At 34.0% G+C, this 24456-nt stretch overlaps 2 protein-coding genes and 1 pseudogene across 7 annotated transcripts; 1 reads left to right on the forward strand and 2 right to left on the reverse strand.

The window, feature by feature from the left end:
* The first annotated feature begins 5848 nt into the window (after positions 1 to 5848).
* On the forward strand, positions 5849 to 8048 carry LOC107892830 (pentatricopeptide repeat-containing protein At3g04760, chloroplastic). The gene has a single exon (XM_016817874.2). The coding sequence runs from the start codon at positions 6236 to 6238 to the stop codon at positions 8000 to 8002; it is 1767 nt and encodes a 588-aa protein (XP_016673363.2). The 5' UTR covers positions 5849 to 6235; the 3' UTR covers positions 8003 to 8048.
* A 321-nt stretch (positions 8049 to 8369) lies between these two features.
* LOC107892820 (pentatricopeptide repeat-containing protein At1g08610-like) lies at positions 8370 to 11116 on the reverse strand (annotated as a pseudogene).
* A 2047-nt stretch (positions 11117 to 13163) lies between these two features.
* Positions 13164 to 16004, reverse strand: LOC107892842 (RNA-binding protein 42). Of its 6 annotated transcripts, none has more exons than XR_005904982.1 (7): positions 15652 to 16003; positions 15042 to 15219; positions 14834 to 14931; positions 14696 to 14754; positions 13738 to 13834; positions 13556 to 13641; positions 13430 to 13456 (listed from the first exon to the last, which is right to left on the reverse strand). XR_005904982.1 is itself a non-coding variant. In XM_016817884.2 (6 exons), exons 1-6 carry the CDS (start codon positions 15877 to 15879, stop codon positions 13403 to 13405), a joined length of 741 nt encoding a protein of 246 aa, XP_016673373.1. In that variant the 5' UTR covers positions 15880 to 15998; the 3' UTR covers positions 13164 to 13402. The 6 variants fall into 6 exon arrangements, 3 of the variants coding, with proteins under 3 accessions (XP_016673373.1, XP_040937573.1, XP_040937574.1); XR_005904983.1 differs by lacking the exon at positions 13430 to 13456 and adding an exon at positions 14480 to 14569 and having other exon boundaries at positions 13623 to 13641; XM_016817884.2 differs by lacking the exon at positions 14696 to 14754 and having other exon boundaries at positions 13164 to 13456; positions 15652 to 15998.
* Between the last annotated feature and the right edge of the window lie 8452 nt (positions 16005 to 24456).

Genomic DNA, 24456 nt, shown 5'->3' on the forward strand with positions numbered 1-24456 from the left:
ATCTTTATTTTCTCTTCATCTTAACCGAATAAAATAAAATAAAATAGAGCTTTGGAAGCCATTAGGGTTCGGTAACATTGATATTGATTAAGGTATGTTCTTTGCTCAGTTTTTTATGATTTTTACGTTTTTGTAATCATTGCTTCTTGTTCAAGCTAGCCCATGCTTTAATTTTTGAAAATGTTGATGATTTTTTGAGATGTCATTGATGAATTCTTGAGCTTTTGAATGTTTGATGATGAAAAATGAATATTTATCGATAGGTACACAAGTTTTGTTAAGTGATTTTGAGTAAAAATGCCTATTAGGGATTAATTTGTAAAATTTGTAAACTGAGGGGTTGAAATGTGAAATAAATAAAAAATATATGCTGCTAAGGGCACTATGATAATTCGGCCAAGCATGGGTTTTGTTGAATTGTGTGAATTTTGTGTAATTGTGAAATAGGACCTAAATTGTAAAAATGTAAAACTTTAGGGACTAAAGTGTAAAAATTCCTAAATATGTGTTTGTGGACTAAATGAGTTAATTTTGAATGTATATAGATCAAGAACAAAAGAAATTGGATTTAGATCGGGGAAAATCAAATATTATTGAATTGTCGATCTAGTCCCTCTATTTCGACTACGAGGTAAGTTCATATGCAAATAAATGTCTTTAAATTGAATTATATATGTTTAATTATCATTGAACTGCTATGAATGAGCAAATACGAACAAGAATCGATGAAGTTATGATTTTCGAAAGTCCCGTACCAACCCTAGGAATAGTATAGGATACGAATGTCATGACATTAGGATTATCGAGATGTAATTATATGTAAGACCATGTCTGGGACATTGGCATTGTATTGTGATTACGTGTAAGACCATGTCTGAGACATTGGCATCGTTATATGATTTCGTGTAAGACCATGTCTGGGACATTGACATCGATATATGATAACATGTAAGACTATATCTGGGATATGACATTGTCTAAGCTATATGTGATTTTTAAGTATCCTTAACGATTCCGATAAGTTCAACGGACAAAGTCAAGTCAAGAAAAAATATGTGAATGAGTTAAGTGACTCAAGTATGTACGACATTCATACGAGTATTGAAAAGGGAAATATTTGATGAATTCATTTACGATATTGAATATGTATACATTGGGAAAGGTTTGTAAGCTTATATGTGCTTACTTATAATTTGCCTATTGATGGAAATGATGTTTACTCATATGGTAATTTTATTTCTATATGGCTTATTAAGCTTTTAAAGCTTACTTTGTATGCTGTTTCCCTTTTTTATGGATTATCGAAGCTAGCTTGGATATCGATGATCATCAGGAACCGTCATCACACTATCGACTACTTGTTGGTTTTTTTGGATACTTTGTAAATATGGTATATGGCATGTATAGGCTAGTAAGTTGATGATAAGTTTTGAGTTATGATATTAGCCATGAGATTTGGCTTGTAAATGTTGGTGTGTATTTAACCATATAAGTTGGCTTAATTCATAAGTTGGATAAGTGATATACGATGCATATAATGTCTTATATTTTGGCAAGTTTAGTATGGATTCATGTGTTTGCTAGATGGTTAATTGATTTGGCTAATTATCAATGATGTGTCATGGTTGAAAAATGGCATGTTGTGAGTTGGTTTTAAGATGATGAATTGATATGTTTTGAGACATGAAATAGTTAATAAAATGGTGAGAAAATACATATAGAAGTTAAGGTTATGGCATATTGTTTTGGCATGATTTTGGTTATGGATTTGAGTAGTGAAATGGATGGAATTTAAATTGCATGAAATGTGCATGAAATGGTCATTTTTGGTATTTGTATGTGAAAATGATGCCAAATGAATGCTTTTAGGTACATGAATGATAGTGGGAATAATGGCTTAAATCAAGCCTATTTTCGTGCCACACGATTGAACACACGGGTGTGTGACTCGACTGTATGACCCCTAAATCTTAGTTAAACAAGTCAGTGAGTTACACGGCTTATACACACGGGCATGTCTACTGGCCGTTGTGGCACACGAACTGGCACATGGGTGTGTGGCCGGCTATGTGGCCAAGTCAGTATACCCTCCAGTTTTTACATGGTCATAGCACACGGGCGCGTCTTCGGCTATGTGATGCAAGTCAGTATGTATGTCTTATTTCCATACAGCCTGTGACACGAGCGTGTCTGATGGCCGTGTGAGGCATATGACCTGTTCACACGAGCGTGTGAACCCTGTATGGATAAAAATTTTCTAAGTTTCCCAAAGTTTTCAAATGTTATCAGTTTAGTCCCGAACCTCTTCCAAGCATGTTTTAAGGTCTCGTAGAGCCTTATAAGGGACAATGTGAATATGTTGAATGTATTTTGATTATGAATGCATAAATGTATGTGAATGATGTTTATTGATCAGTAATGCATTGTAGCCCTATTTCAGCAACGAATACAGGTTAGGGGTGTTACAGGGCTCCATCGTTCCCTTTCAACACGAAATTACCAACGCTTCTACTCTTCCAAGAGCAAATATGGTTTGCCATGGATCCTAAATCATGACATGTAATCCGGCTCACACGTTAACTCTGGAATGATAATCGGTTCACGAGTAGGTATATTTTATACCAATTTTTCCACATCTTGATATATTCTGAGTGAAAGACCGGCCAATATGTATTCGATCACCGTAAGACGATTTTGTGTTCTTCATTGAGCACATCAGGTGACACAAAAATTGATTGTCGAAATTCGAATTGTCGCAACACTCTATCTGTCTGGTGCATCTAGACAATAGCGTAATTGACCAATGGGACCTTAACATACCAGATATTTGGATTTATAGGGATTCATCTGGAATTACTATCCAAATTGACGGATCCTGGTATGGTGTCCATTGAAACTATATGAACGTCATAAAAATATTAGTTATATATATGATACTAAATGTGAAATACGAAATCAACTATGTTATGTATATATAGTTCAAAATGAAATAGATACTTACATGTGCTTCGGAACGTTAGTCTAATAGAAGCCATATATCTTCAAGAGCGGTAAGTATTCCCCTGTAACTCATCGAATGGTTCCACATATTTAAATAAAATTTTAGCATAAAATTATATTTTAAATCTATGTAATAATTGTAAAATCTAAAATAAATTTTACTTCGTTAAGAGTGGGAATGTATATGGGTTATTCACTCAATGATGTAAAAATGGAAAGCAAAACTGAGCCCATGATTGTAGCTGTGAGATGCAACCTCCAATTTTAATTTTATTTGGTTGCGTCGCCTGACATATCTCTCAGTACAATGCCGACAACACAGAAGACCCTCAACTGAGTTCGCCAGCTGCTTTAAAATTGACGAGTTTCAGTAGCCACCTCAGATGTACGAGGTTTTGTGACTTGCCCGGCATCAGGTAACCTCCAAGGATCTCAACGATGTATGCCTGAGCGTATCGTATTCTTTCTACTTCAGTCGGATCATCCCCTGGCTTCGAGAATATGTCTCGTAACCAGTCCATCTCGATCTGACCTCCGTAAGTATTATCTGGAATTACACCCAAAAGATCATAGCATATAGCTCCTCAATTAGTAGATTAAGCGAACCAGATAAGTAAGGACCCATCCACCAATAACCTCAATTGTAACTGCACATCCTCTAAAGTGATGGTACACTCTCCGCATGGAAGATGAAATGTGTGCGTCTCAGGTCTCCACCTCTCTTCGAACGCGCTGATGTGTTTCGGGTCCAACTTGCACCCCTGGCCTATATCGGTCATGTGCCAAAAACTCGCTTCCCTCAAGTAATTTTCTATCAACAGTGATGGAGGATCAGACATATTACTAATATAACATTGTAACACCCAATCTACCAACTATTATAAAAAAATATTAATTAAATCACATAAATGAAAAAAACTAAATAATATTAAAAAATTAAAATTAACCCTTACCATTTTTATTTGGTCGATGGAGATATATTTATCATCGAGACAAATTAATTGTCCGGCCATTGCTAACACGATCAAATTTCTTAGAAATTATAAAAAAATAATACTAATTTAGACAAAAATTAAAAACTTAGAGAGCTTTTAGAGCTTTTTTGAGAAAATTAGAGAGAAATTTGGAAGAAATGTAATTTGGAGGAAATTTTGTGTGAAAAAAATGGGTGAGGGTTTATAATTTTTTTCATAATCGTTGGCCCCAGCGGTAAAATTTTTATGTTGACCACTGGGGCAAAAACACGAGCTAAAATGCGCCTACGTAAGCGCGCTTTTGCCATGTCAAAAGTGCTTCCACGTCAGCGTGCTTTTGCTGACATGGCAAAAGCGCTTCCACGAGAAGGCGCTTTTTTGAAATTTCCCCTTAAAATGCTTTCATGTAGGCGTGTTTTGTGTTTTTTGGACCATTCTAGTAAATAATATTTTAAGTAGCCCATTTCCGTAAATAATGTTGGAAATGGGCCTTTTTTAGTAAAATACCCTATTTATCAATCACTTAATGTTAAAAGCAATTAAATTCATTTTCTAAATTAACATCAATTGTTATATTAATAAATTAAAAATCGAAACTTATTTGTTTTCCAAGGCAGTATTCCTCAATTTTAATGATCTCATTTCATGAATCACAAAGTTGTATTCCTAATTGGCCTACAACTAATGGTTGGGAATGTTTGAATTCTGATGGGTCGATAAGGATTGACGAGGGATTTGCCGTTGATGGAGGTTGTGTGAGGACTCATAATAGTGAGCGGATCATTGGGTTTGCTAGATATTTGGGTAATTGTACAGTGTTAGAGGCAAAGCTTTGGGGGATCTTGGACGGGTTAAACTTTATTTTGGATAGACGCTTCGAGAAGATCCTAATCAAAACAGATAGTCTTGAAGCTCTTAATGCGATTATGGAATATACTTCGGGGAACTCTAATTTTGCCATAGTCAGGAGAATTCATCAGACTTTGAAAATAGTGAAGTAGTGAGAAATTCAACATATTCCCAGAGAGGATAACTTAATTTCTTATAGTTTAGCCAAAACAGTTCGTACTAGTGTCACGGGACTAGATCACGTTAGTCGTAACACTAGGAGATTAGGCTTAAGACTGTTTTAGGATTCTCCTTTGAGGGTCTAGTTTATTTACTTTGTATATTCCTTTCTTTCTTTCACCAAAAAAAAATTAAAATTATGAAGTAATTTTTAAAAAAAATATTATTATCAAGTAACATAATTATTTGGGTTAGTATTTGGTGTAACTTTAAAATTTGTGTTTTCTAGAAAATTTTAATATTTTACTATATTCTTTATAGGGCACTTGTCAATTCACTAACTCAGCTTGTAGAGTCTAAAAACTCCATTGCCAATGTATCAAATATTATTCTTAATTATTTTGTGTATTTGATTTTTATAAACATAACAACTAGTTTTATAATGTAAATTCAACGCTTAAAAAATTCTATATTAAAAATTTTGCACACACTTTATCAAACATCTAAATTAGTTTGTATAATATAAAACAAATATTTTAATTTCTAAATTATAGGAATTTTTTAAAATTAAAACACCATTTTTAAATTTAAAAAAATAGATTAATTAAATTGATATAATTTAATTTGAATTTATAAGTAAAATAATTATTTTGTTCATGGTAAATAAATAAATAAATAATTCTATAAGCAAATAGAAAATGTTGTTAAGTATTTTTTTTAATACTTTAATATATTATAAGGACGCATTAAATTATTGTAAACCTATTTGTAAAGTGTTTTTTAATTTTAATTTCGACATTTTATTTTCAAAAATCAAAGTATTACATATTAATTGTAAATTTGTAATAGTTAATAGGAGATTGAACCAACTTCCAGCCCACGATTTATGGGGAAAAGTTGAAAATGGAAATATCGGGTCCATTTATTGGGAGTAAATGCAAAATGGACAGTGGGCTTCCCGGGTCAAACAGCACCCGAATCCAACCCGATAGCCAAGACAGATTCCCTATCCTTAAGCTATATCACGAAATCCAATTGAAAATCTGTGTGACATAATGGACAAGCGTTGAACACCATCAAGCCACTCGGCCACCCAATTCGAACACCCCAAATTTTCAGCTTTATCACCTTTTTCCTTTCACTTTTACAGGTACACTCACTTCCTTCCTTCGGCCTTTTTCTTTTTTATATAGCAAAATGATCTTCCTTGAACATTAAACACCAGACTATAAAAAAAAGCCTTTAATTTATCAATGACAGTACTGTTTTCAACTGAGTTGATTCCTCATGGCCTACCCTTTCATCCACAACAACTAAAACCAGTTTCAAATTCATCTTCACATCACACTTCTTTGGTGAGTTGCTTGAGCCATGAGGGTACTAAAGACAGTATTAGGAAGTCTAGGAACAATCAAAAGGTCAGGGTTTCAGCTGAAACAAGACCAACCCATCTCTCATCTTTTGATTTTAAAGAATCCCATTTGATGAAATTGCTCAATAGGTCCTGCAAGTCAGGCAAGTATCATGAAGCATTTTACTTTCTGGAATGCATGGTTGGGAAAGGTTACAAGCCTGATGTTGTTCTTTGTACAAAGATGATTAAAGGGTTTTTCAATGGAAGGAATGTTGAGAAAGCTATTAGGGTGATGGAGATCTTGGAAAAATATGGGGAACCTGATGTTTTTGCTTATAATGCATTGATCAGTGGGTTTTGTAAGATGAACCGTCTCGATTTTGCTAACAAAGTACTTGATAGAATGAGAAGTAGAGGGTTTTCACCTGATGTTGTTACATACAATATCATGATTGGTAGTTTATGTAGTAGAGGGAAACTTGATTCAGCTTATAAGGTTTTGAACCAGCTGTTGAAAGATAATTGTAAGCCTTCTGTTATCACTTATACAATTCTGATTGAGGCAACTATTCTTCAAGGCGGTATCAATGAAGCTATGAAACTTTTGGATGAAATGTTAGCCAATGGACTTAGACCTGATATGTTCACTTACAATGCAATTATAAGAGGAATGTGCAAAGATGGTATGGTAGGCAGAGCTTTTGAGTTTGTTAGGGGCTTAAATGCTAGGGGTTGTCAGCCAGATGTTATTTCTTACAACATTTTGTTAAGAGCACTTTTGAACCAGGGGAAGTGGGTTGAAGGTGAGAAACTAGTGACAGAAATGGTTTCTAGAGGTTGTGAACCAAATGTTGTTACTTACAGCATTTTGATCAGTTGTCTTTGTCGCGAAGGGAAGGTCGAGGAAGCAGTAAATGTATTGAAGATGATGAAAGAAAGGGGTTTGACCCCTGATGCTTACAGTTATGATCCATTGATTTCTGCATTCTGCAAAGAAAGGAGATTAGATTTGGCAATTGAGTTTCTAGATTATATGATCTCTGATGGTTGCTTACCAGATATTGTAAACTACAACACAATCTTATCTACCCTTTGTAAGAATGGAAAAGCTGATCAGGCTTTGGAAATCTTTGAGAAGCTAAGTGAAGTAGGATGTCCTCCAAATGTGAGTTCTTACAACACAATGTTCACTGCACTGTGGAGCACAGGGGATAAATTCAAGGCCTTGGAAATGATATTGGAGATGCTAAATAAAAGAATAGGTCCTGATGAGATTACTTACAATTCACTCATCTCATGTTTGTGCAGAGATGGGATCGTAGATGAAGCTATTGAATTGCTGATAGACATGGGAAGAAGTAAGATTCAACCAACGGTTATCAGTTACAATATCGTTCTTCTCGGTTTATGCAAAGTACATCGAATCGACGATGCCATTGAAGTGTTGGCGGCAATGGTAGAGAAGGGATGTCAGCCAAACGAAACAACTTACGTATTGTTGACCGAAGGGATTGGTTTTGCCGGATGGCGTTCTCAAGCTATGGAGTTGGCCAATGCTCTCTTCAGAATGAAAGCTATTTCTGAAGATTCATTCAAACGTTTGACCAAAACTTTTCCTTTGCTTGATGTTTACAAGGAGTTTGCTCTTTCTGATTCTGATAAGTAAACCCCTTTAACCTTGTCATACTTATTTCATGGAAGCTTTTTTATTATATCATTATTTTCCTGTTAGAAATGTGTTTTACTGAACCTTTGCAAGAACACCAAGCAAGGCCAGTGGCTCAGTTAGGTAACCAGGAGAAAAGATCACTTTTAGCAAAGACTATTTTAACTAAATATGAACAGCCTAGGTTATTAGAGAGAGGCTTCTCTGTGCTCTTTAAGTGAGACTCCGGCATGAAAATAAGAGAAGAGATTGCAAAATACTGGGACCGAACCAATAGGCAAAGCCCCGAGTACAATAAGCTACAAACCTATCTGCAGCACAATGGTATAGAACAATATCAAGTAGAAAATCTATCAAAGTATTATAGTAGTTAATAATCAGCAAACTAACTAAACTGTTTATTTATGTTCAACTTCAAGTAGAAAACTAAGTAAAAAAAGATGAAGCAAAAGCTCAAAAGCCAGTAAAGAGAAATTATTGTAATTGTACTAATTCATTGGTGTAAATAGCCTACCACATTAACCACAAGCTAAAAAGAGATTACTGAGCTTTAAGCTATTAAATGAAAGTAAGTTCAAACAGAAGTGCATTGGAAAAGCTCTCACCTCAAAATATTGGCTATCAAGTTCACAAAATCTTTAACCCTACACTGCCCTTTCTCTGAAAACCCTCCATGCCATCAACTTTGATACAACTTGGTAGCTTCTTGTTTCATTCCGGCATCAGCTATACCTTTGATTATTGTCAAATAAGTTGTCTCTTCTGGTTTATTCTGACTTAAGACCATCATTTCTAGAACTTGTATTGCCAAATCTATCTTCTCATTTTTACATAGCCTATGGATCACCATTTTATAACCACTATTTCCAACTGCGTGTTTCCTCTCCGCCATCACCTTTAGTATCTCTACTGCTCCTTCAACTTGATCTGCACGGCAAAATCCTCGTACTAAACATCGATGAGTTATGTCATCAGGATTGATCCCATCTCCTAACATCTGATCATATAATCCCATTGCTTTCTCAATATCACCATTTCTAGCCAAGCCATCTATCAGAGTGTTATAAGTTACCAAACCAGAGGAGCAGCTGCTCCTTAAAAATTGAAATAACTGAAGAGCCTCCTCTACCATTCCTTCTTTCGAAAGAGCTCCAAGAAGAATATTATAGGTAACGATGTTCGGAGAGCAATTTTGAGACAACATTTGATTAAACAAGTTGATGGCTCGATCCAAAAGTCCATATTTACACAAACCATTGATCAATATATTGTAAGTAAAGACAGTTGGAGGATGAGAAGTTTCCTTCATGATAGCAAGTATCTCATCGACTTCGTCCAACTCCCATGATTACAAAGAGAATGGATAAGGGTATTATATGTTATAACATTAGGCTCCATGCCTTGAGATAAAATATTATATATGACCAAAGCAGCATCCTCGTATTTCCCCTGCTTACAATTAAAACTAACCAGCGAATTGTAGGTAACAATGTCCGGATAACAGCCTTCAATGGCCATATCATGTAATACTTCCATTGCTTGCAAAGTTCCACAGTGCTTGCAGACTAGCTCAACGAGAATGGTATATGTAATTAGGTATGGCGGGCATCCCTTTCTCAGTTGATTCTTCCAGAACCCAACAGCCTGATCAAAATTCCCTTTGTCGAACATGCAGCGGATTATCGTATTGTATGTTGTCACATCCGGAGGGCAACCACTCAAGCTCATGTCTTCCAGAAGGTCAATAGCAGATCTTATCCATCCTCTCTTACAAAGATCGCGAACCATCATGTTATACGTAATATTGTCAGGAACCCCACCAGACATTATCATAACTTGAAGAATTTTGGCAGCTTTATCAAGTTCATCCAGTTTTAGAAATCCCCTTATTAAGTTTATGCAAGAAGGGAAATGAGGAATTTGATTCTTACATGCCATAACTTCTATCAACCGTAACGCACTTTTCAGTTTTCCATTTCTGCAGAGCTTTTGAAGAACATTGTTGTTGGTTTCCTCATCGTTTCTAACAAAAGGTCCATCTAAAGCTGTCATCAAAGAATCCCGAATCTTTTTTGGAACCATTTTCTCTTCGAATTTTCCATTAATTAACATCTTACCATCTTCTGAACTCCTCCTCCATTCATCTTGATCAAATTCATCTCGGTCAATACAAACACTTCTCTGTAGTCCTCTGCACCATAAAGACACCGCCTCTCTTTCCGAACGGTTATCTACCTTCCACAGCAAGTAAGAGCGGCTTTTACGACAACATTTGATTAAACAAGGTATACGAGATGTAGTTACATGTACCATTGGAAATGTCAGAGAGCTACAACCTGGACCAGCTTGTTTCAAACCCCATTGCAAACCATGAAAATGGCAAATCTCACCTAGACAGTTCTGAGGGGAAATGACATACCCCATCTCCTCCTATCCAATCAAAATATATATTTGAATCACCTGTTAACAGTCAATATGTTTGAAAAAACATAAAAATTGTGCTTACTCTTCAATCAAACTCAACTAAGATAAATTCCCAACAGAAAATAACAAATAAAGATCTCCTTATTTCAGGATTTCAGGACAAAATTTATTACTTGGCAAATAATTCCCTTGCTTTCTTCGCTCATTAATATGGTAACAAATGATTGAAAGTATAAAAAAGAAACGAAAAAAAATTTATCCAAAAACCTCAAACTCAACTACTCATTTCGTATAATTCAAGCCATTGACCATGTCACCTTCATAGCATTCAAAAGATTTTCAATAACCCCACCAAATATAAAAAGCCCCAGAATTAAAAAGCTTACCCGGATACTACGTCAAGGCTCAAATTTGAAGACCAAAAAGAAAACGTAATCGTTGGCGACTTTGTTTCTGGGCATTGAAAACGCAGCAAAGCTTTCCATTTTTTCTTCTTTTAGTAAGTACGTTCAGGAAGGTTTAAGGATTGCCGTTAATTACTAGGGTTCAATTTGTGGTTAAATTACATCTAAGTACTTCTTTTGTAAGCCCGTTTATGATTCAGTATCTGAAAGGAAGGGGAGAAAAAAATTTGAATAAAACCATTGCACCCCGAGTGAACCCAACTGATTTAACTCAAACGGGTTGATTTTGATGGTTTTTTTCAAATTGAAAATATCGACATATTTTTTTAATTAATAAAATATCTAAGATTAATAGTCATATATTCACTTCTCAATATTAGGACTGTTTAAGATTTAGGTTACTCGATTAAACATTTAAGAAGGTAATAAGTAAAATTAATTTAAATAAAAAATTAAATTCATTTAAAATGTTCAAATACTCAAAACCATAATCTAATCTAATATAATATAATTTTTTTCCAAATTTATAATATGTTAATTTTTCTTTTCTTTTAGGTAAATTATATAATTATCCCTAATTTTTTATTAAAATTATATTTTAATCATTTAATTTTTAAAAGTTACATAATTGTCATTATATTATCGAATTATTATATCTTAGTTCCTCCTTCGTTAACGAGGATGACATGATATGTTAATTTAAAGGGTTAATAAGAAATTTAACCCTTAAATTATAACTAAAATATCAATTTGATACTTTTAAAAAAATTAATAATAATTCTAAAAATTTAAAAGAATCTTAAAAATAAATAAGAAAATATTAATTTCAAAAAAAAAATTCAAACAATCAAGCATATTAACAACTGGCTAAACAAAATTAAAAACACTAAATTCTCAAAAAATAAGAACAATGCTCATTAAAAAATAGACATAAAATCTCATTTTGATATCCAAATAATTTTTTGGATCATTTTAATACTTAAAGTTTATGTCGGTTAACCAATTTAGTCCTTCTAATTTAATCCTCTTAATTTTTAGACTGAATACTATGCCACATATCTTTTTTCTCACATCATATATATGAAATTAAATTAAAATTTTAATTAAGAAATAATTATTTTTTAATTTCCTTCACCCCCAATCCCTTTCTCCCTCCCTCATTCTCTCTCTTCTTCCTTTAAAGAAACCCTGTAATTTTCTTCTTCCCTAAACTCCAAAAATTTCTTCTTACTTGGAAGACAAAACAAACGCAACCCCTGTAATTTACCTTTCCCTTCTTTTATTTTTGCTTTTCAAATTAAAGTTCTGAGTTTCATTTCTCTCACAATCCCTCCCAAACTCTTTCCAACTGCAGTATACACTGAAAATAGGCAATTCAACCTTTTGCAAAGATAAAATTTAATATGAAAATTAGGACTAAAAATCTTAATGAACAGTTCCTGCATTAAAACTTATAGCAGAGAAAAACACAGTGAAAGAAAGGACAAATTTCAAGCTTTTAATGGGAATTTTTTTTAAATGGCTAGTAAATGACCATCAAGTTCTAATCCAGGGATGCTAATCAAGCAGCCGACAACTTGGCCAAATCTGGAATAGGAAGATCGTCTCACTCACTTCTGCCAAATTCAACTTAATGCTTTAGGTTCTGTTTTCGTTCTTCGTTTTTACTTAAGCTTTCCATTTAATATTATATATATTAAAAATTTTGAATATTCTCAAAATACTTTAAAATTTATAGAATTATTATTAATTTTTTAAAGTATCAAATTAATATTTTAATTATAGTTCAAGGATTAAAATTGTTATTAACCCTTTACTTAATGGATGATGGATCAAAATGTGATAATTCGTTAATATTAAAGATAATTATGTAATTTTTAAAAGTTGAGTAGCTGAAACATAATTTTATTTATAGTTTAGGAACAATTGGTGCAATTTACCCTTTCTTTTATATATTATTAATTTATATCATAAAAATTAAATATATTATAATACAATATTACATTAAAATATAAGTCTATCAAAAGAAAAAAAAACACATACATTTATTATATTTAATTAATATATCAACATAAAATAATTGTAAGCTACTAATATTATTAATGCTTTGTGAAAATTAAACCAAATCAAATTTTCATATAAAAAATCACATAACAAAATTCATTTATAGCATTTGATATCTAATTTTTATATTTATCCATATTTTTTAAAAACACTCTGTACGTAATTGATGATTTACTATATTACTTCATTTTCTTCCTTTCGGGATATGCTATTTCTCTGCTCTTCTATTTCTCGGCGATTGAAATTAATCATTTGTTTAAGAAATTTGCTGCCAAAAAAAAGGACAAGTTATTTTGTCGTTTGTATTTGATTGCTGGATTGAGTTAAAATAAAGTTTGCTCATCATCCTACAATTCTCCCTCCCCCCTTCCCCGCCCCCCCCCCAAAAAAAAACAAATTTTAAGAATTGCTTAGTAGAGCAAAGACACTTGATTTACTACTAATGGTTCAGTCGGTCAAACAGGCTCCACCAAGACAAGGAAGGCAAAAAGCTTAACCAGAGCTGTGCTCACTTGTGCAATATCCCTTTCTTCTGTAGCTTTGGCTTTTTCTGATAATGGTTCTGCCAATGAATTTAAGGACCACATAGATATCCAAAGTCAGAAATACAATTGACACACAAAAAATAAGACTCTGAAAAAAACAAGTGGGAAGTATGTACTTTCTGTCTCACAAGGGCATCCTGATCTATCCTCTCCTTCCAGTTACTCTTTCGAAGCTTGATTGGTCTATTTCCCACATATTTACCTGCAACACATCATTTGTAAACCAAACATATATCAACACCAAGAATGCCCAAAAATAAATTGTCCAAATTTGGCTAATGATTGTGAAAGTACCCACCATTCATCTCTTTAAGTGCAGCTGCAAGGTCAGAAGGGTTAGCAAAGCTAACGAACCCGTAGCCCTTTGTTTTGCCGGTCCGTTTATCTCTAACAACCTGTTGGAAAGATAACATATGCGCACACAAATATCTTAGTTATCAAATTGTTTTCTAGGAACTCATGGATCCCTCACTGCCTTTTTTTAAAGAACAAAGATGGAATCCCAGCAGGTCAACCATAAGCATGACAGAAGGCATGCCATGCTCTCAGACAGAAATACAAGAAACAATATACCGCAAAAGTAATGCTGGTAATGGTACAGTATTAAACAAAATAAACCTGAAGATCATCATAGCTTAATCTTCATGTGCCAAAAAAAACTCATATCACACTAACAACTCAAAATGAGCATACTTACAAATCTGAATCTTATCACTCTTCTTAGCATGATTAAAACCCCACACGGTATAGGTGACACTGAGAATTCTTAATCCAATGCAATTGAGCAAATATAAGCTTATAGGGGAAATGCACCACTATATTCAAGTCAGAAGACCAGAAAACGCACAAAAGGTTTTACACATTGTTGTTGGTTGGGACGTGATATGGTAGTTCACGGACCAAAAAAAGGCTCTCTCAAGTTCAATGACATACAATAAAAACTAATAGATAAGGGGAAAACCATACACTTCCCATTTCCCCTCTTTAAGGCTAGACAAGAGGTAGGCATCCAACTTAAACAGTTTAATAGGTTGACTAACCTTATTCAGACTAGTTCAAAATCAATTCAGCCTGCTATGACTCAAACTACTCCATAAGTCAGGTCAAATATACCACACTCAAGCCCTAACCTGTAAGCCATTTTCCAGCAGTCAAGATCCAACATCAATCTCTACAATTTTGACAGGATCAAAGAATACCAATGAAAGTGGATTATCCATTAAATTTCAAACGTGCAGATTTAAGGCACAACCTACCTTAAAACACATAAATATATAACTTCTCTGTGCACTTCATACAAAAATCTGAACAGGAACTGCAAAGAGTTGATAGACATGGCAAAAAATGCTAATAAAAAGGAAATCTGAAAAAAAACCAAGTAATTGAAAACTTACTCTAGCCATGTTAAATGAAGGAAATCGAGCAAAAGCTTTTGAAAGAACATCATCATTAACTTCATTACCAAGATCACCACAAAATAAGCGAAAGTCATCTGCAGATTATCAACAGGAATAAAATATAAGAACTATAAAGCAGAAAAGCACTTGGAAACACACAGAGATATAGTAAGATAAGTAAACTTGAAAGTTGGATAGTTCATACTTTCTGGCCACTCAGCAAGCGTTGGATCCTCCCATGACTGACCAGCAGCTTTCCGTGGGATTGCTTTCTTCTTAGTTTCTGCTTTGTGCTCAATCTCACTGCTTGCAAGAGCAGCCTTTACGCTCTCTAGTGCTTCTGGGGTAACTATTTGAGCATCCCTTTGAAATAACTGTTGGGCCTGTCCAAATATACTGCAACTTATTACACAGGTGAAGGGCGTACTTGAACTCACAGCTATAAAATAAGATCAACCAACAAATAAAAGGCTTGGTTGCACTTCTACATATACTATATAGTGTTTTTTTCTCCGAACTTAACATAAAAAGCACAACAAAATAAGAAAATTTCTAAAAGCGACACTAATTCAAATGTAATGATTACAAATTGGAGCTAAAAAATTCATTTTTTTGGTTAAAATTTCAACTCTCTTTCCCACCGTTCTTGTTCGAATTTTGATTTCAGTTCTGAATAACATAACCCAGATAATTTTCAAGTTACTAAAAGAGTTGGTAAAACAATTTAAACCCGATATATCTCATAAATTCCATGAATTCAAATTTTCAAAATAAAAAAAATCGAAATAATATTTATAGTTTATTGTTCTGCTGACCTGTTGGTATTGAGGGAGAGAATAGACGCCGGGTACAGGAGCAACAGAGGCAGGGTAGACAGGAGCCGGGGCGACGGAAACGGAGGGGGGCGCGGAGGCATAATGTTGGGGCTGTTGCTGGAGATGAAAGGGCAAAGGAAAATACGATTGATTTGCCGTCGCTTGGTAGGTGAATTGAGAAGAGGATGAGGAAGCAGGAGGTGTAGCGGAAGAGGGAGGAACCGACATGGGTGAAATTGAGGATTTAGGGTTTTAAAAGGAGATTGTTTGGAGAGAAAGAAAAATTGGGGGAGAATATAGAGGGAAATTTTTCGGGAGGATGGGATCCAACGTGCCTTGCGAGCTGCGATGAAGATTTAACAAAGTCTTTTTAATTTTTATTTTTTTGGCCGTTCAGCGGTGCAGCCCAGGGGTCCTCAAAGCTGCCGCATTTGCTGTGAAGAAAGGCTAGGCCCAAGAGAACATAATTCGGCTTTGGACTTTATTGGAATCAAATCTAGAAGAGCTACGCTCAGCTCAGCTTGGTCTAGGCCCGCCCATTACCTTTTTTCTTTTATCGTTACGCCTTTTATTATTAAACTAAAACAGTAAAAAATTTGACTCCCTTTAGTTATTCTAAAATTTTATAAATTTGTTTATTGCATTCCTTAACATTCAAACTTAAGAAAAGATATTTGGTATATTGTCAGCAGAATTTTTAAGCTTCACAAACAGGATTAGGGATTGACAAGTGTCTATCGAGGAATAATAAAATATTAAAAAAAAGACACATATGATAATTTTTTAGTGTTGTTTGTGAAATAAAAAAAAAATACATTATCAGTATATTAAATGCTAACCCTAAATTTAAATCTACTTATAAAGCTTAGAAAAAGCACACATTTTGTTTTAAATCTACTCATAAAGTTGGGGGAAAACACCCCACTAAAAATAGTTTTATTTGGTAAATTTATTGATAAATGGATATTCATACAACTCCCATGACACCTGAGGAATTTATAGGTGCCTTAATTCTATTATTTATGTTTTTGTAACTTATGTTAATTGAAACCCTATAACTGAAGATATGTATGAGCTTATGGTATCTGTTAACTCGATCAATCATTTGAAATAGCCAAGAGGAGGGGTGAATTGGCCCTTAAAAAAATTTAGAAAGCAAGGATAATAAAATGAAACAATGAACACAAATAATTTCGAGTGATTCAGTACCAATTGCTTACCCCACAACCTTTGCTTTCCACCACTAAGAATTTTCCCAAATTTCCTAATTTGATTAACCTTTGAGGACAAAGTTTAACCATACAACTCCTTTAAGATTTCTATCCAAATCTTAAGACTTAAACCCTCTCAAAAGAGTAACCAAATAAGCAAACAATGAAACAATCCTTACAAGATTAGATTGTTTGCAACTTAGGCACACACCTAACGAGAAACACTCAAGCTTAGGTAATACAATAAATGCTCACAAGTGTTTACAAGAAAAAGATGAAGAATTTAAGCACAAAAGATTGCTATAGAAGGTTTTTTATCTTTCTTGATAGTTTTTGATCTTTTGTAATCTCTCTTATTGTTGTAGAAACTTTGGAAGTTGGTATTTATAGCCCCTAATTGTTTTCCAACCGTTGTAGTTGTTGAGGAATTGAATAGAGCACCAGAGCATTAATAGCTCCTGCAACAAAAGGTATCAATACCTTTGGAGGGGTATCGATCCTTTGGGCATTTAATGCCTCAATTCAATGATTGTTAGAGCCTATTGTAACACCTTTAACCCGTATTCGTTACCGAAACAGGGTTACGGAGCATTACCAGAATAAATAGATCAAATACAGGCATTTCATATCATTTCTCATTTATATAAGAAATCAATAATAAACAATCATACTGTCCCTTATATGAGCCATCGAGACCCAAAATATGCAATAGAAATAAGTCAGGACTAATCCGGGTACTCAGAGAATTTTTCACAAAATTTTAATATTTTTCCTAAGTGCAGGGTACACAAGACCGTGTGGTCAGGCCGTATGACTCACACGATTGAGAGACACGCCCATGTCTTAGGCCATGTGAACATTCGAAATAGGGACACACGGCCGTGTCTCAGCCCGTGTCTAAATTAGGATGGTTACTGACTTGGGTTACATGGCCAAGCCACACGCCCGTGTTGTAATACCCCCTACTTGTATTCATTGCCGGAATAGGGTACGAGGTATTACCAGAGTTTACGATTTTTTTTTAATTCAATATAGCCCCTTTTATAAATATCTAACCTTCCCTGCAATATTAAATCGAGACCAATCCACTTCAACCAAACCAATTCAACATAATTTCAAGATAAATTAATGCATATTTATAAGATAACGTCATCACATACCCAAACCAGGTTTGTTAACCATACTAATGGCTAACTTTATATTCATTTCACGTTAACATTTACTTTATTAGCTTATACATGCCATTGATTTCCAAAATAAAGTTTCTTTATATACCGAAATCCTGAGGTTGATAGTGTGATGTGTCTCCGACCAAATCCGACCTCTGAGCTCTTAACACTACAAAACAGGGAAAAAGGAAACGGGGTAAGCACTTTGTGCTTAGTAAGTTCATGTAACAAGAATTATACTTACCTAATATTTTCAATACAATACAATAAACATTCATATATCCATTCAATGCATTATTACTCTAATATGCACAAACTCAACATTCAAGTTAGTACAATAATTTCCATGTACCAATAATATATACCATGATTGATGAACTCATCAATATCATGAATTCCATTCCCTTATATTTTTCCATATTTATCTCGTTGAATTTATCAGAATTTCGATGGATTTTCAGAGGTACACTTTTAGTGTACAATTCTGGGTCCGTCAATTCATATTCATGTGTGCACGTTTCCATTTCAGAGAGCACACTCCCACGAACCTCAACCTTGCAGCGGGATTACCAGTCCAGGCTAAATCCCCTGCAATATAAACTCATAGAGTATTGTCGAGATTACCGGTCCAGGCTAAATCCCCTGCAACGACAATTACTCTAATGAGCTTGGATCTGAATTACCAGTCCAGGCTAAATTCAAACCCTAATTCGGATTACCCGTCCGGGCTAAATTCATTTTCCACATATTCTCCAGGAGGGCTATATCAGGATAGGATCACCCATCCGAGCTAGATCCTTTTTACCGTCAATTCCTTCTCAGAGATCCATCAAATTTTCCTTTCATTCAATCGGGATTTCTTCCCATTTTATCAAATATATCAATGTTTCATTAATTTTCATATAATGAACATTCAAATCATATTCACATCAATAACATACAATCTCAAGCATTTAAGAATATAATTCAAGTTACATGAACTTACCTTGATACTTGTTTGTAAACAAAAAAAATCTACTAATCCCGAACTTTTTCCTTTCCTCGATCTAGCTTCGTATTTGAATCTTCTGGATCTAAATAAATAAATTTAATTATCAATTTAATACATTTCATGTTCATATGCAACATTCTCTATAATTCAACTATTATTATTTATAGTTTATTCAAAGCTATCTATTTGAGTCATAGTCACTAAATCATTTATAACTCGAACTACGGAACTCCAAATTAAGTTCTGTAAATTTTCTCTGAAACTATACTCAAATATCTTCTTACCATAAAATTTTTAGAATTTTTGGTTTATCCAATAAGTACAGTTTATTCTTTAAAGTCACCCCTGTTCTGCTGTCTAACAGTTCTGACCCTTTTTCACTAAAAATTAATCATCTCTTCATACAGGATTCAAATGATGTTCTCGTTTTTTCTCTTAAAAATAGACTCATTCAGGATTCTATACAAATAAATTTAAGCCCCTAATTATTTTTATTCAATTTTTTATGATTTTTCAAAGTCAGAACAGGGGAACTCAAATTCATTCTGACCTTGTCTCACAAAATTCATTATATCTCATGATTTACAGATCCATTGCTTACACCGTTTCTTCTATGAGAAACTAGACTCAATAAGCTTTAATTCCATCTTTTTTTCATCTTCTAATTCGATTTATAAAATTTATGGTGATTTTTCAAAGTTAGTCTATTGCTGCTGTCCAATATTGTTTTAGTGCAAGCTGTTTATTACCATTTTCCCCTAAGCTTTTAATAAATGATAATTTCGTCCCTACTTAATTAGCCTCTCAATTGAGCTGATTTTTCTCAATTAACATTTTTTCTATCACCTTAAACTAGTTTACAACCTTTAGGAATTAGAATTTCAGCAATAGACTTTAATTCCAAGCATTTTCACAATTAGGTCCTAAAAATCAATTTCTATTGAAACTACCTAATAAAATCATCTCATAAACAAATTAAAGCTTTAATTTCATTCTATTTCATCATAAACTTACAGCACTCAACCATGGTGACTTTCAATTTCATCCATGAAATCAAAAACTAATGAATTTAATAGTAGGACCTAGTTGTAAAGGTCTTAGAAACACAAAAATTACAAGAAAAAGGCAAGGATTAACTCACTTGGTGCAAAAATTATGGAATACCAGCTTAGAGAACCCTCCTATGGCGTTTTTAGCTGCTGGAATTGAAGAGAAATAAAGAGAAATCTAGATAATTCCTATTTAGTCCTAGTTTTATTTAGTTAATTTTGCAATATTCCAATTTTGCCCTTAATTTATCAATTTTCCTACTGATTTCATGCCCTTGCCGTCCAGCTAGAGCTGATCATGGGCCGGGCGGTTCGGCCCCGCCCGAAGGCCCGACCGAAAAATAAGAGGGTTTGGGTAAAAATATAGGCCCAAAAAATGGGCTTGGGCAAAAAAACGAGACCCGTTTAGAAAACGGCCCGGGCCTCGGGTAAGAGTTTTTTGACCCGGGCCCGGCCCGGATTATATATTATATATATTTTTTATTTTTTAAAATTATTTTAAATTTTTAATATAACTATTTTTTATTATATTGTTAATTTGTGTATTGTTTTAAGAATTGTTTTAGTATTATTTTTATTTGTTTTAATATTTATTTTTATGTTTTTAAATATATTTGATTTATTATATTTTTAAATTTTTTATTTAATAAAATAAGAAAAAAAATTAATATGGGCCAGGCCGGGCCAGGCTCGGGCTTAGTAATTTTATTTCGGGCCGGGCTTGGACAAAAATTTAGGCCCATATTTCGGGCCGGGCCGGGCCTGGGCCCGGGCCTAGTAGATGGGCCTAAAATTTTATCTTGGCCCGACCCGGCCCATGATCACCTCTACGTCCAGCCATAATAAATTTTGGGTCTAATTTCCTTTTAAATCCTTTCTCATTAGACTCTTAAGCTATTTAATCATTCTAGCAACTTTTACACCTTTTACAATTTAGTCCTTTTCATTTAATTAACTATCCAAACATTAAAATTTCCTAACGAAATTTTAATACCACATTACTAACATTTCATAAATATTTATAAAATTATTTTCGACTCGGTTTTATGAGATAGAGGTCCTGATACCTTGTTTTTACCCAATTTCTTCAATAATTTCTTTTTCTAATTAACCACTAAATCGGTAAAATTTTTCTATCAATATTTTCATACGATTTTCCTATCATATCAATTTTCATGCAAAAATTTTGAAATAAATTTCTCTTTAAATCGGATTTGTGGTTACGAAACCACTATTCCGATAACTTTGAATTTAGGCCATTACACGTGTGCTAGGCCGTGTGAACATTTTAATTTACATTAATTAGGAGCAAGGGCTACAAGGCCATGTAACACCCCTTACCTGTATTCAACGCCAGAACAGGGTATAAGGCATTACCGGACTTATCACACAAACAAACATACACTTTTCGGGTTATACATTTGCGTCCAAATTTAAAACTTTTTGCATTTAATCATAAAGTCCCTAATACAAGCCTACAATGCCCAAAACATGCTTTAGAAGTGGTTCGGGACTAAACCGAGACCTTTAGGAAATTTTACAAAACTTAAAAAAATTTTCACTAAATGGGGTCACACGCCCGTGAAGATATGGGACACGCCCGTGTGGGCAGGCCGTGTGGTCACACACGCTTGTGTTCCCAACCTGAGTAACTCTTTGTTTGTCACCCAAGAACAAATTGAAGACACACGGCCCAAGTCACACGCCCGTGTGCTAGGTCGTATGGTTAATTTAAAATTTATGATTTTTCATTAAATAGGTGCAGACACACGGCCGTGTATCTGCCCGTGTACTCAATTCTAAGCATTCTATTTCTTAAAATTTAGGTGCAGGAGACACACGGCCTAAACACTTGTCCATGGGGCAAGCTGTGTGTCGCACACAGCCTAAACACACGCCCGTGTATCTACTTGTGTGGACAAAAATAAGGCTATTTACCAAGCCATTTTTCCACCCTTTATTGTACACACCTACACAACATAACATAGAACCAATCCAAGCATATTCATGCAACCAATATCCACAACCAAGACATCAACACAACATTCATGAAAGGCATCATTATATGAATATAATTATAACCAATATTGGCTCATTTCAAATGGCCTTATACAAAATGAATTACTAGCCAATATAAGCCAACACATTTGGCCAAATCAATTATGGCACATAACAAAATGACCAAGTCCACTGTACATGCCATTACTCAAAATGTTGAATTCATTGGTACCAAAATAATTGTTGATAGCGTAAATGGATCTCCGACGGTCTCCGAACCCCGAGCTAGCTTGGTGACACTATAAGACAAGGGAAAGAAAGGGGAGCAAGCTATATAGCTTAGTAAGTTCCTATGCAAAATTTAATTAGGTAAAGGACTAAATTGCATAAAATGCAAAAGTTGGATTCTAGTAGCTATAGGTATCAAATAGCTATAGAATTCAAAACTTAAGGTCCTTATATGACTCATCCATGAAAAAATTAGAAAAGGTAAAGGACTAAATTGGAAATCACTAAAATTAAAAGATGATAATTAAATAAAAAGAAATATTCATCTAATTTCATATCAACTTCCCTAAAATTTCCATGGAAACCCTAGGAGAGAGGAAGACAACTTACCAAACTTGAAAAACTATGGAATCAAGTCCCGTTTTTAACGATTTTTATATTTTTGAAATCGAGATCGTCTAATCTCTCTATTTAGGGGATTAATTTGAAAGGTTATCAAGGTATGAAATTTGGGTCATGGATGAATATGCTGAAAATTAGAAATTTAAGGTAGAAAATGAAAGTTTGTTCATAGATAAACAACTTTTACAAGGCAATTTTTTATGAAAACTTAATTTAGGGACTAAAATGGAAAATGGTAAAAACCTATGGAAAATTCTGAAATTTGTGAAATATGTGTGTTGTAAATGTTGTTTATAAATTTCAGCTAGGCTTGGAAAGAGGGTTAAATTTCATGAATTCATTTTCTGAGCCTAAGGACGAAATCGAAATTTTTGAAAATGATAGGAGCAAAATGACAATTTTGCCTAGTATACAATAGAATGCAAATGTATATGAAATGTGATAGATTAATAGTTAAATTTATCCATATAGATCCGGAAAGACCAACTATGAAACTAGATCGAGGAAAGCAAAATGTTTCAGATTAGTTGAAATTCAAAAACGAACCATTTCCAGATAATTTTATGTAACTTTACTATGTATGTTAAATGCTTGAATTTAATTGTATGATTGTGTTGATGTGAATGAGATAACATACATTATGAAAGAATCATAAGTTGTGAAATGTGGACGAATTGCCATGTTTCGGTTGAACGTTGAAATTCGATGGAGTAAGGTGATATGCTTGAACGAGAATAATATTCCAGATGTTGTAAAAAGGATTTAGCTCGGATGGGTAATCGAGCCTATGCTATAGATTGGATTTAGCCCGAATGGGCAATCCAAATTAAGCTCTTTAGAGTATATGCCCTAAAAAGGATTTAGCCTAGACTGGTAATCCTATAACATAATATGTGGCTCTAGAGTGTGCTTGTAAGTTTGTGCCCAAAAGGGGTACTTTTGAGTATACTAATAGGATGTCCATCGGCATTTCAATAGTTCAACGGAAAAAGAAATCTTGAAACAAGGAAAGGTGAGAGATTTATGGAACTGTAATGTGATGAGCTCAACTAGGTTTATTTGTAATTCATATGAGATCATGTGACTAACTTGTTTGAATAAGTGTATGTGGTTAGGTAACTTACCCAAAATTGATGGAATATATATTTATGTGTGCTTGTGTTACTAAATGAGGCCAGTAAGTTTATTTCTCATTATATGAACTTACTAAGCATAAAATGCTTACTCCGTTTATTTTTCCCTATCTTATAGTGCTCAAAGCTCGTGAAGGTTGGAAGCCGGTTGGAGCAGTCATCACACTATCCACTATCTCATTTTGGTATAAATAGAAATCTCATTTTGGTATAATGGCATGTATAAGCTTAATTGTCAAATTATGGCTTGATGATGATGTTTGTAATCTAGCCATTGGAGCGGCTAGTAATGGTTGTTTGATATACTTGTAATGTCATGCTATGCTAGCGTTATATATATATCAAGTGGTTTTTTTTAGTAAGTCTAATAAATGGATTAAACCAAGGTAAAATTTTGAACATGTATGCATGTAGTGGTATGCCTTATAAATGATGAAATTTGCTTGAGATGGATGCTTTAAGTGGTTGGATTGTATTGGGTATGTCTTAGTGTAGGAACATGGTAAATTTGGGTGACAAATAAGGCTAGGAAATGGCTTGTTTTTGTCTACACGGGCATGTATCTTGACACACGGCCTATCTCATGGGCATGTGGTCCGGCCGTGTGTCCCCTGCATCTTAAAA

The sequence above is a fragment of the Gossypium hirsutum genome, chromosome A11 (assembly GCF_007990345.1).
Source record: "Gossypium hirsutum isolate 1008001.06 chromosome A11, Gossypium_hirsutum_v2.1, whole genome shotgun sequence".
Lineage (NCBI taxonomy): Eukaryota > Viridiplantae > Streptophyta > Magnoliopsida > Malvales > Malvaceae > Gossypium > Gossypium hirsutum.